Raw genomic sequence first — 13429 nt, 5'->3', positions numbered from 1 at the left:
GGATCTGTCTCAACAGCCTAAAAGTGGCATTCCTTGTCTCCTTTCCTTCTGGGTGAGTCAGAGAATTAATCTCAGTAGCCTAAAGTGGCATTCTTGTCTCCTTTCCTTCTGGGTGAGTCAGAGAATTACTCTCAGTAGCCTAAAGTGGCTTTCTTGTCTCCTTTCCTTCTGGGTGAGTCAGAGGATTAATCTCAGAACCTAAAGTGGCTTCCTTGTCTCCTTTCCTTCTGGGTGAGTCAGAGAATTAATCTCAGTAGCCTAAAGTGGCATTCTTGTCTCCTTTCCTTCTGGGTGAGTCAGAGAATTACTCTCAGTAGCCTAAAGTGGCTTTCTTGTCTCCTTTCCTTCTGGGTGAGTCAGAGGATTAATCTCAGAACCTAAAGTGGCTTTCTTGTCTCCTTTCCTTCTGGGTGAGTCAGATAATTAATCTCAGTAGCCTAAAGTGGCTTTCTTGTCTCCTTTCCTTCTGGGTGAGTCAGAGGATTAATCTCAGTAGCCTAAAGTGGCTTTCTTGTCTCCTTTCCTTGTGGGTGAGTCAGAGGATTAATCTCAGTAGCCTAAAGTGGCTTCCTTGTCTCCTTTCCTTCTGGGTGAGTCAGAGGAAGAATCTCAATAGTCTAAAGTTTCCTTTTTTCAGTACAAACTGCCATAACTGGCAAGATGAGAGCTAGCTTCCATCTGCACTGACAGTGACTGAGTTTTCAGATCAGTTTAGATGAAAGAAAGGAGACAAGGAGAGGAAGCCACTTTAGACCATTGAGACACACCCTTTGAGCAGAGAGAGAGAGAAAGAGAGAGAGAGAGAGAGAGAGAGAGAGAGAGAGAGAGAGAGAGAGAGAGAGAGAGAGAGAGAGAGACAGGGAGAGACAGGGGGAAGGAGAGGGCGAGGGGGAGAGAGAGAGAGAGAGAGACAGGGGGAAGGAGAGGGCGAGAGAGAGACACTGAATGGTTTGATTTGCTTTCTGCACACGGGCACAGGGGCATATGAGCCAGATGGGGAAGCTGGATTCAGTACTCTCTTTAGGGGCTCACCAAGCCATTTGGCTCCGCTCCAAATGGGCAATTTTATGGAGCGGGACGATGTCTGCTGAGGCAAAAAGAAGACACATGAACAAAAAGTAAAAAGCAAAGTGGGAAAGCGGGAGAGAGGATTATAAAAATGTTTTAAATAAGCACACTCATCAGCACAGTGTCTTATTGGGGCTATTATGTCTACTGTGTTTGGGAAATGATTACACCTAAAGCACCACCCAAATGGATGAATTTAAGAACATGTAGAACATGTTTTATATAGATTCCTTCCTGTTCAGAGAAAGGGATACAGCCTGGGCTAAGTACCGTAGAACCAAAGAGCCAACTGATTGGGACTCCTGTAGAAAATGAAGAATGGCCAGACAAACGTCAACTAGAAATGCAGAAGCCTCCTTCTACTGCACATGGATAGTATTAAAAAGAATGTCAGAAATCCACAGCAGTTCTGGAAATATACAAATGACCTTTTAAATAGGTCAAATAATCACCCTATTCAGCAGATTCAATCAGATTAGGCTAAAGGACATAATCTGACTAAAAACCCAGTTTGTGTTTCTAGTCAGCATCTGTTACCAGGAGATAGATTAACACTCCAAATCAGACATTTCTGAAAGATTAAACCAACTGATATACTGCCTCTCCTTAATGAAATAGATATCAACAAAAATGGTTTCTTGCAAATGAATTGGTTTTAAATCAAAACCCTACGTTGTGCTGTTTCACAGAATAAACTCCACAGCTGGCAATTTCACAGTTCATGCATGTGACGGAGCAATGTTTGAACATGTTGACTGTTTGAAATATCTGGATTTGAGGATAGATTCTGAATGATCTTCTGGAAAGCATATTGATTATATTAGAAAAACAATTACCTATAAGCTTCGGTTACAGTACAGATCTAATAATTGTTGTACTGCATCCATTAGAAAGACCTTTGTAACTCAACTGCTGCTTCCTATCCTAGACTATAGTGACATCATCTATCAAAACAACCAAGACCTTCATTTATGAATGAGATGTCATTTATAACAATCTTTGCAGATTCCTTATTGGATGCCGTTATAGGACATTGCACAATGTCTGAATCACTCCATGGACTGGCAATCCCATATAGAAGACAACTGCATTGACACCAATGTATTTGTAAATGTATCAAGCTAAGTGTCCCTGTATATATTAATGGACAGCTAACTTTACAAGACCCACACTGCTGCTTTGGACAACAGCAGCCATTACACATTCCAAGGGAACATCATGATGTCGGAGTAAGATCCTTCAGATACAAAGACCCAACTGACTGGAATCATTTACCTATAGAAATCTGGGCATTACAATCACACAGTGAATTTAAGAAAGCTAATTTTTCAAATGTTCAGAACAAACTGTTTTGTGTTTTTAACAAATAGAACCATCACCGTGTGGAGATATTTGTAAATATGTATCAGTGGAGGCTGGTGGGAGGAGCGACAGGAGGACAGGCTCACTGTAATGGCTGGAATGGAATAAATTGAACAGTATCAAACACATCAGACATATGGAAACCACACGTTTGACTCCGTTCCATTGATTCCATTCCAGCCATTACAATGAGCCTGTCCTCCTATAGCTCCTCCCACCAGCCTCCACTGATATGTATGTATACATATTATAGGTATTTAGTTGTATTAGTAGTTAAAACATTAGTTGTTAATAGTTGTAAGCCTATTAGTATTTGTACAACAACTTTTTCATGCTGTTAATGTCATTTTTATTATTATTATAATAAGAATAATTCTTATTTCATTGTTATTATTATTAGACCGTAGTTGCCATATTAATCTTGTTACTAAGTATATATATATAATCATTTTTTTTAGACACTCTTGAAAACTAAATGGTTCATCTCAAGAGATTTCATGCTCCAAAATGTCAAGTAAATATCTAAATACTGGGAAACACAGCAGGCGGCAATTAGCATTGGAGAGGTTGATTGGAGGGGGATTCCACTACTCGGAGTAGAGGGTGGAACTGCCTAATTAGCATTGGAGAGGTTGATTGGAGGGGGATTCCACTACTCGGAGTAGAGGGTGGAACTGCCTAATTAGCATTGGAGAGGTTGATTGGAGGGGGATTCCACTACTCGGAGTAGAGGGTGGAACTGCCTAATTAGCACAACGAGAATCAGGGATGCTTTTCTAATCAATGTAATCAGATGCAACAGCATAGAACGCGAGTCTATATGCGAAAGTGCCTCAATGTAGTTTAAACCAGTGGTGTATAACACTGGTCCTTAAAGGTGACATTGTTTGCTGGTTTCTGGGCTCACCTTATCATCAGAGACTGACTAGCACCTGAGAAATCAAGTGTGTGGTCTCTCGTCAATCAAGAAATGACATTTAATAATCAATGAATGAGGAGAACCAGGACAATTGTGATAGGTTAAGAGGTACATGCTCCTTGTGTGAACTCACAGTCTAAATATTTGATAAGGAGGGTCATTAACATAGGTTAGGTTATAAGGCAGTTAAGACTGCCATATATACACTTTCATTGCCAAACTGTATACCATTGGCCTCCTGTTTATATCTACGGGGTATCCATTTCACAATGCAGTGGACTTGAGGTCGGCTGAGCCGGAGAGCGCTAGCGTTAGGTAAGACTGTTGTTTAATGCTTTACGTGTAGTAACATGCTGAATATAGTATTACCCTGCTGAGATATGATATTCCCCTAGATAAGGAGTAGTGGGTGGTGGACTTGCAAATGAATTACAAATAAGGACTGTACCCATTCATTTTCTGATGATACGGAGTGCATAATGCATAGCATGCTTTCCCCAATATCAGAAAAAAGAGGGAAGAATAAAAACAAATGGAGGGGGGGACGGAGAGTTAGCCTCATCGGTAAGACTACAAGAGCTAGCCTCATCGGTAAGACTACAAGAGCTAGCCTCGTCGGTAAGACTACAAGAGCTAGCCTCATCGGTAAGACTACAAGAGCTAGCCTCGTCGGTAAGACTACAAGAGCTAGCCTCGTCGGTAAGACTACAAGAGCTAGCCTCGTCGGTAAGACTACAAGAGCTAGCCTCGTCGGTAAGACTACAAGAGCTAGCCTCGTCGGTAAGACTACAAGAACTAGCCTCGTCGGTAAGACTACAAGAGCTAGCCTCGTCGGTAAGACTACAAGAGCTAGCCTCGTCGGTAAGACTACAAGAGCTAGCCTCGTCGGTAGGACTACAAGAGCTAGCCTCGTCGGTAAGACTATAAGAGCTAGCCTCATCGGTAAGACTACAAGAGCTAGCCTCGTCGGTAAGACTACAAGAGCTAGCCTCGTCGGTAAGACTATAAGAGCTAGCCTCGTCGGTAAGACTACAAGAGCTAGCCTCGTCGGTAAGACTACAAGATCTAGCCTTGTCGGTAAGACTACAAGCGCTAGCCTCGTCGGTAAGACTACAAGAGCTAGCCTCGTTGGTAAGACTACAAGCGCTAGCCTCGTTGGTAAGACTACAAGCGCCAGCCTCGTCGGTAAGACTACAAGAGAGTAAGGGAATTATACAACATTATTCCCAGTCAGACAGACAGACAGACAGACAGAAAGACAGACAGACAGACAGGGGGAGGGGCAGGGGGAGTGGCAGCAGAACTATCCACTATACATGCCAGCTTCTCAAACAAGCACATATAGTACATGAGTGCTCAGACCCAACACATTTTACAGACAGAAATCTGGAAACGACTCCAAAGACGTTTAGAGAGAAAGAGAGACAACAAGAGACAGAAAGAGAGGCAGAGGTGAAGGATTGGAGGAAAACACTGAGACATAGTGATAGAAAGAAGAGATATTGAAAGAGAGAGAGAGAGAGAGAGAGAGAGGAGGAAGGGAGGGAGGGAGGGGTGGACACAGGAGAGAACAGTGAGGATGAGCGGGCATTTGAGAGGAGACAGGAAGAGAAAGGAGAGAAATCCCACTTTCTCCCTATTTCCTGGTGAGGTGGCTGGAATCAAAGACGTCACACTGATTTACTAGCAGAAGATGTCACCGTGCCCTGGATACTTTGAGGTCCTTCAGAGTCCTTTATCACTGTAACCAGACTAGCTCTACTAAACAAGGTGGATCACTTATGTGAAGGGGATTCCTTTATCACTGTAACCAGACTAGCTCTACTAAACAAGGTGGATCACTTATGTGAAGGGGATTCCTTTAACACTCCAGTGTGGCGTAGCGGTCTAAGACATTGCATCTCAGTGCTTGAGGCGTCACTACAGACCCTGGTTTGATTCCAGGCTGTATCACAGCGGTCTAAGGCATTGCATCTCAGTGCTTGAGGCGTCACTACAGACCCTGGTTTGATTCCAGGCTGTATCACAGCGGTCTAAGGCATTGCATCTCAGTGCTTGAGGCGTCACTACAGACCCTGGTTTGATTCCAGGCTGTATCTTCCGGCCGATGTAGACCGCCATTGTAAATAAGAATTTGTTCTTAACTGACTTGCCGAGTTAAATAAAGGTGAAGTAAAAATAAAAACGCTGCCAAGTCATTATGAACTGATGCAGAACAGGTGGTATCTGGTGAGTAGAGCTGACTGTCCTATCCCGTCGTCGTACTGTGTGGAGCTAAACCCTCATAACTTGTTGGTTTTGTTGACTTCACTAGCCTGTAAGGTGGTCATATTAGGACAGCATCACACATAGTTGTGTGTCAGAGTCACAAAATACTACGGATGTGTGATTCGGTCCTAATATGGACACCATATACACCATGGACAAACTATGCCGTCCTAATATGGACACCATACACACCATGAAAGCATGATTCTGTCCTAGTATGGGCAGCGTATTACCGCTGTGAGTCTCAGATCACCTCTCTAACTGATCCAGCTTAGGGTCTCTACTCTCCACTCTGCTGTCTTCCAGGGGACATACTCATAATGCCCACAGTACAGCAGAGAAACGCAGGCTGATCCATGCTAAGAGAAAAGAACAAGGGCCAAAACCAATAGAACTACAATTTAAAAGATTCAAGGCTACAGTCTAGTGGTTAGTTCTGCATAATCAACCTATCCTTTTACTTTCCATAAGGGAGAGACAGAGAGATTCACGACATGGTGTGGGCAAAGGTGGTTGAATTCACCCAAAGTAATGATTCACCTGGACTGGGCACTTTCTCAGCCTCTTTATGTGTCCCATCCTCCCTGTGGTGAGCCATCATTCCAAGGTACGTCAGCAGGAGGGCTATCAGACAGCCTATAGGGAGGAGGTCAGAGACCTGGCAGTGTGGTACCAGAACAACAACCTCTCCCTCAATGTGATCAAGACAAAGGAGATGATTGTGGACTATAGGAAAAGGAGGACCGAGCACGCCCCCATTCTCATTGACGGGGCTGCAGTGGAGCAGGTTGTGAGCTTCAAGTTCCTTGGTGTCCACATCACCAACAAACTAACATTGTCCAAGCACACCAAGACAGTTGTGAAGAGGACACGACAAAACCTATTCCCCCTCAGGAGACTGAAAAGATTTGGCATGGGTCCTCAGATCCTCAAAAGATTCTATAGCTGCACCATCAAGAGCATCCTGACTGGTTGCATCACTGCCTGGTATGGCAACTACTCGGCCTCCGATTGCAAGGAGCTACAGAGGGTAGTGCGTACGGCCCAGTACATCACTGGGGCCAAGCTTCCTGCCATCCAGGACCTCTATACCAAGCAGTGTCAGAGGAAGGCCCTAAAAATTGTCAAAGACTCCAGCCACCCTAGTCATAGACTGTTCTCTCTGCTACCGTACGGCATGCGGTACCGGAGCACCAAGTCTAGGTTCAAGAGGCTTCTAAACAGCTTCTACCCCCAAGCCATAAGACTCCTGAACAGCTAATCAAATGGCTACCCAGACTATTTACATTGCCCACCCCCCCCCCCCCCCCCCAAGCCATAAGACTCCTGAACAGCTAATCAAATGGCTACCCAGACTATTTACATTGCCCACCCCCCCCCCCCCAAGCCATAAGACTCCTGAACAGCTAATCAAATGGCTTCCCAGACTATTTACATTGCCCACCCCCCCCCAAGCCATAAGACTCCTGAACAGTTAATCAAATGGCTACCCAGACTATTTACATTGCCCACCCCCCCCCCTCTTTTACATGACTGCTGCTCTCTGTTTATTATCTATGCATAGTCACTTTAATAACTCTACCTACATGTACACATTACGTCAATTACCTCGACTAACCGGTACCCCCTGTATTTTTCGTAGGTATTGTTTTAAACTGCATTGCTGGTTAAGGGCTTGTAAGTAAGCATTTCACTGTAAGGTTTTACCTGTTGTATTCGGCACATGTGACAAATACAATTTGATTTGATTTGATTATGACAGCAAAACTATTTTAAATAAAGTGTATTGTAATTAAATAAAAGCTTTTCTTCCTTAGAATTGTGATCATATCATTCAGACACACATTTGTTGATTGTGAGAACCTTATTTTGAGACCAAGTTACAGACCACTTCAAGGCTCTTGCTCGCCTCCCGCTAATCTCTTTTGAAAGAGCTTTCTGTGTTACACATGAGTCTCAGACTGCAGTCCATCTACCAACCAATACGATCTTATCTAAGCTTCTATGATGTAGGATAATGCATTGCCAACTGGTTATAAACAGACACCACCAAGACTTAATAGACGGGTTATAACCAGACACCTGACTTAATAGACTGGGTATAACCAGACACATGACTTAATAGACTGGGTATAACCAGACACCACAGACACATGACTTAATAGACTGGGTATAGCCAGACACCTGACTTAATAGACTGGGTATAAAATCTATGGATTACTTTGAATTACTTTGATAAAGTTGTCTATAAATCTGTCTCTGAATGTGCTAGAGTGACAAAAACAAGACACACTGTAAGGATTGCAGACATGTGCTTTGCCAGTAGCTGTGACGTAAGGTTCAGTCAGGAGTTGATGGACAGTTGCAAGAGCGAATGAAACGGTAGGAGGGACAGCCCAGCTTCAAGTGGCATCAGATTTCACATTCTACGTGAAACAGGCAGAGGAGATACACTCCTGTGTCCGTAAGAACCAGGGCTACTGCTCAATGTAAGCCATTTCAATCTACGGTGTCTACAGATCGACTTATAAGGGGAAATGTCGGTCGGAACCGGTACCAGAACCCTGCAGGTCCCCTAAACAGGGGACTTTATTAAATGAATATAGAATTCCATTCTTCTTTTTGATGCCTTATTGAGACAATACAGATACAGATGAGGAGGCTAGACTCAGGACCAAAGGCAGAGGCAGGGATTGAACCCCGGTCTCTGGGATGAGATACATTTGATAGCTCCAGGTGTGTGACTACTAGGCCACAGACGGCACAACTATCTTTAATTCACCTTGGCTACAGAACATGCCACGTCATGGGCCATTCGTTGTGACTCACAGTTCAAACTGCTCCATGAAACAACCTAGTATCCGAGCCGGCTACTCTGTAAACAGAAAAGTTCATTAACTGAAACACGAGCCATTTCATCTCCCTGCACAAAAGGGCGTCCGACTTAATTTGTCTAAATATTAAACTCGAGTGCAAAAAATGATATTAAAAGAGTGGGATATTAAATTGGCTTTAGCTGTGGGTGGGTGTAACGTTAGGAAACTCTCTGCTATATTCTCCTCCTTCCTGAACCCTCCACCTCCTCCCCCTCCCTCCTCCCGCTCTGTGGACCACTTTGTCTACCACTTCGAAAAGAAGGTCGACAACATCCGCTTTCCATTTACTCCGTCTATTGAGTCCACTGGTCCCACTCACACAGAACTACCCTTCGCCTTGACCTCTTTCTCCCCTCTATCTCCAGATGAAATCCTGTGACTAGTGATGTCCGGCCCCCTGACAACCTATCCACTCAACCCCTTTCCCTCTTCCCTTCTTGAGACTATCTCTGGAGGTCTTTGCCTATTCCTCACTTCCCTCATCAACTCATCCCTGACTACTGTCTGCGTCCCCTCTAACCACTGGCTGCGTCCCCTCTGACCACTGGCTGCGTCCCCTCTGACTACTGGCTGCGTCCCCTCTGACTACTGGCTGCATCCCCTCTGACCACTGGCTGCGTCCCCTCTGACTACTGGCTGCGTCCCCTCTGACCACTGGCTGCGTCCCCTCTGACTACTGGCTGCGTCCCCTCTGACCACTGGCTGCGTCCCCTCTGACTACTGGCTGCGTCCCCTCCCCTCCTCAAGATACCAACACACAAACCATCTACAGACCGGTAATCCCTTCTTTCTTTTCTTTCCAAACTCTGACCACCTCTCTCGCTATCACTCCCAGAATGACCTGCACCACATGCTCTCACTACTGGTGTCCCCCAGGGCTTGGTTCTAGGCCCTTTCCTTTGCTCTCTATTCACTCGGCTCCGTCATATCTTCACATGGTCTCTCATATCATTGTTATGTGTATGACACTCAACTACCTTCTCCCTTCTGAGACCGAGGTGGCGACTCGCATTTCTGCTTGGATGTCAGGCCACCATCTCAAGCTCAACCTCGACAAGACAGAGATGCTCTTCCTCCCGAGGAAGGTCTGCCCACTCCAAGACCTCTCCATCACGGTTGACAACTCAATGGTGTCCCCCTCCCAGAGTGCAAATAACCTTGGCGTGACCCTGGACAACACCCTGATGTTCTATGCAAACATCAAAGCAGTGACTGTAGATTCATGCTCTACAATATCTGCAGAGTATGACACTACCTCACACAGGAAGTGGTGCAGGTCCTAATCCAGGTACATGTCATCTCCTGTCTGGACTACTGCAACTCCCAGCTTGTGCCATCAAACCCCTGCAACTTACGTCGCAACCCACCTGGTGTTCAAGGTTTCCAAATTCTCCCATGTCTCCCCCCTCTTCCGCACACTGGCTTCCAGTCGAAGTTCACATCCACTACAAGACCATGGTGCTTGCCTACGGAGCAGCCAGGGGAACTGCCCCTCCCTACTTTCAAGCTAGGCTTAAACCCTACACCCCAAACCGAGCACTCTGTTCTGCCAGCTCCGGTCCAGTCCAAGCTTTTCTCTGTCCTGGCATCCCAACGGTGGAACCCCCTTCCCCCTGACGCTAGGACAGCAGAGTCCCTGCCCATCATCCGAAGAAAAAAACTACTTGTCCTGATCTGTCCCACTACCCCCCCCCATAACAAAAATGAATATAATAAATATCACCCTTGCCTTTCGTGAACTAACACTCGCACTTGACCTTTAGCCTACTAGCGCTGATTTTTCTGATAGCTACTTTGTTAAGGAACATTTTACTTACTATGAGACTATGTGGTTGTCCCACCTAGCTACCTTAAGATGAATGCACTAACTATAAGTCACTCTGCATAAGAGCATCTGCTAAACAAATGACATTTTAAATGTCAAAATGTGTGAAGCGAAGGTTGAACACAACCATTTATTTTAAAATAAATGTCAGAGGATTCTTCTATTCTATGACATTATAATACATGTTCTGTGTATTCTGATACTATTCCGCCACTTAGCAAAGCTAAAGATTCTACATTACTACAATTTGCTTGGTTTCGTGAAAGCACAATCCGTGACACCCACTGCTGTTCAATGGTAATTTGTACAGCCATTGGTTTTGAAGAGTATAAACACCTTATGGGCTTAAGCTGCCTCAGGCTATAATAACCTCATATTCAACTCTCTTTTAATGCTTTACAATATATTTCTTTGTACACCTTTCATGAAAATATCTAGGACAGACAGTCTTTGCATCCATAGCTCAGTCAATGGATATGATAGTGGTATCATTCCCCAAGCACCATCCCTCAGCAAACCATGGAGAGGCCAGAGTTATCATTCCCCCAGCCCCATCCCTCAGCAAACCATGGAGAGGCCAGAGTTATCATTCCCCCAGCCCCATCCCTGAGCAAACCATAGAGAGGCCAGAGTTATCATTCCCCCAGCCCCATCCCTCAGCAAACCATGGAAAGGCCAGAGTTATCATTCCCCCAGCCCCATCCCTCAGAAAACCATGGAACGGCCACAGTTATCATTCCCCCAGCCCCATCCCTCAGCAAACCATGGAACGGCCACAGTTATCATTCCCCCAGCCCCATCCCTCAGAAAACCATGGAAAGACCACAGTTATCATACCCCCAGCCCCATCCCTCAGCAAACCATGGAGAGGCCAGAGTTACCATTCCCCCAGCACCATCCCTCAGCAAACCATGGAGAGGCCAGAGTTATCATTCCCCCAGCCCCATCCCTGAGCAAACCCTGGAGAGGCCAGAGTTGTCATTCCCCCAGCCCCATCCCTCAGCAAACCATGGAAAGGCCAGAGTTATCATTCCCCCAGCCCCATCCCTCAGAAAACCATGGAACGGCCACAGTTATCATTCCCCCAGCCCCATCCCTCAGCAAACCATGGAAAGACCACAGTTATCATTCCCCCAGCCCCATCCCTCAGCAAACCATGGAACGGCCACAGTTATCATTCCCCCAGCCCATCCCTCAGAAAACCATGGAAAGACCACAGTTATCATTCTCCCAGCCCCATCCCTCAGCAAACCATGGAAAGGCCAGAGTTATCATTCCCCCAGCCCCATCCCTCAGCAAACCATGGAAAGACCACAGTTATCATTCCCCCAGTCTCATCCCTCAACAAACCATGGAGGCCACAGTTACCATTCCCCCAGGCACATCCCTCAGCAAACCATGGAGGCCACAGTTTTGATTGAGATAGAACATAAGACCATGAGGAAATGTTTGAGAGATCAAGAGAAGAAGAGTGATGGACAGATGGAGAGAAGGACAGAACAATAAGCAGGCTAGGGGATAGAGAGAAGGAGGAAATGATAGAGAGATAGAGAGAAGCACAGAACAATAAGCAGGCTAGAGAGATAGAGAGAAGGAGGAAGTGATAGAGAGATAGAGAGAAGGACAGAACAATAAGCAGGCTAGAGAGATAGAGAGAAGGAGGAAGTGATAGAGAGACAGAGAGAATGAGGATGTGATAGAGAGATAGAGAGAAGGAGGAAGTGATAGAGAGATAGAGAGAATGAGGAAGTGATAGAGAGATAGAGAGAATGAGGAAGTGATAGAGAGATAGAGAGAAGGAGGAAGTGATAGAGAGATAGAGAGAAGGAGAAAACAATAAGCAGGCTAGAGAGATAGAGAGAAGGAGTAAGTGATAGAGAGATAGAGGACAGAACAATAAGCAGGTTAGAGAGATAGAGAGAAGGAGTAAGTGATAGAGAGATAGAGAAGGACAGAACAATAAGCAGGTTAGAGAGATAGAGAGAAGGAGGAAGTGATAGAGAGATAGAGAAGGACAGAACAATAAGCAGGTTAGAGAGATAGAGAGAATGAGGAAGTGATAGAGAGAAGCACAGAACAATAAGCAGGCTAGAGAGATAGAGAGAATGAGGACGTGATAGAGAGATAGAGAGAAGGAGAAAACAATGAGCAGGCTAGAGAGATAGAGAGAAGGAGGAAGTGATAGAGAGATAGAGAGAAGGAGGAAGTGATAGAGAGATAGAGAGAAGGAGGAAGTGATAGAGAGATAGAGAGAAGGAGAAAACAATAAGCAGGCTAGGGAGATAGAGAGAAGGAGGAAGTGATAGAGAGATAGAGAGAAGGACAGAACAATAAGCAGGCTAGGGAGATAGAGAGAAGGAGGACGTGAGAGAAATGGAAAGATGGTGTGACTGAGTCAGACAGGTGAGTTTAGATTAGTCTGCACTGGGCCCCTGACCTGTGAGGTTGCGAAGGCCCAGCTGTCTGAGGCCGTAGAAGCCGTCGCGGCGGTAGTTGAGGAAGATGGCCAGGGCGTAGCGTCCCTCGTAAAGCTTGGTGCCCCGCACGATGCGAAGGTTCTCCAGGGGCAGGGAGTCAAACTGGTTCAGAGCTACCAGCACATAGCCTGTCACCTCTCGGATAGACTAGAGGAAGCAGGGAGAGAGAGAGCGAGAGAGAGAGAGAGAGAGAGAGAGAGAGCGAGAGGGAGAGAGAGATGCAGACAGAGAGAGAGAAACAGAGAGAGAGAAACAGAAAGAGAAAAAGAGTGAAAGAGAGAGCAAGAGAGAGAAAGAAACAGAAAGAGAGAAAGAGAGAGTGAGAGATGCAGAGAGAAACAGAAAGAGAGAAAGAGAGAGAGAGAGAGAGAGAGAGGGATGCAGACAGAGAGAGAGAGAGTGGCAAAGTTAGAGAAATTTACAGTCAGGCCACTATTTATTGAAGTACATCTTCAACAGACTACCTGATCTATCCCCCCAAACTTCCTGTAGATCAACCTAGTCTCATCTATCCCCCCAAACTTCCTGTAGATCAACCTAGTCCGGATCTGTCCCCCTAAGCTTCCTGCAGATCAACCTAGTCCTTATCTGTCCCCCCAAACTTCCTGTAGATCAACCTAGTCCGGATCTGTCC

At 45.5% G+C, this 13429-nt stretch overlaps 1 protein-coding gene across 2 annotated transcripts in view; it reads right to left on the bottom strand.

The window, feature by feature from the left end:
* Positions 1–13429, bottom strand: part of LOC110515808 (receptor tyrosine-protein kinase erbB-4) — a 479351-nt gene that overhangs the window by 193773 nt on the left and 272149 nt on the right. For both annotated transcript variants that reach the window (XM_036982454.1, XM_036982455.1), the window contains exon 3: positions 12756–12942. In XM_036982454.1, coding sequence (XP_036838349.1) covers positions 12756–12942 — 187 coding nt within the window. The remainder of the gene's footprint in view (positions 1–12755; positions 12943–13429) is intronic.

This window comes from Oncorhynchus mykiss, chromosome 7, assembly GCF_013265735.2.
Source record: "Oncorhynchus mykiss isolate Arlee chromosome 7, USDA_OmykA_1.1, whole genome shotgun sequence".
NCBI classification, from domain to species: Eukaryota; Metazoa; Chordata; class Actinopteri; order Salmoniformes; family Salmonidae; genus Oncorhynchus; species Oncorhynchus mykiss.
This window is presented reverse-complemented; position numbering and strand designations above follow the sequence as displayed.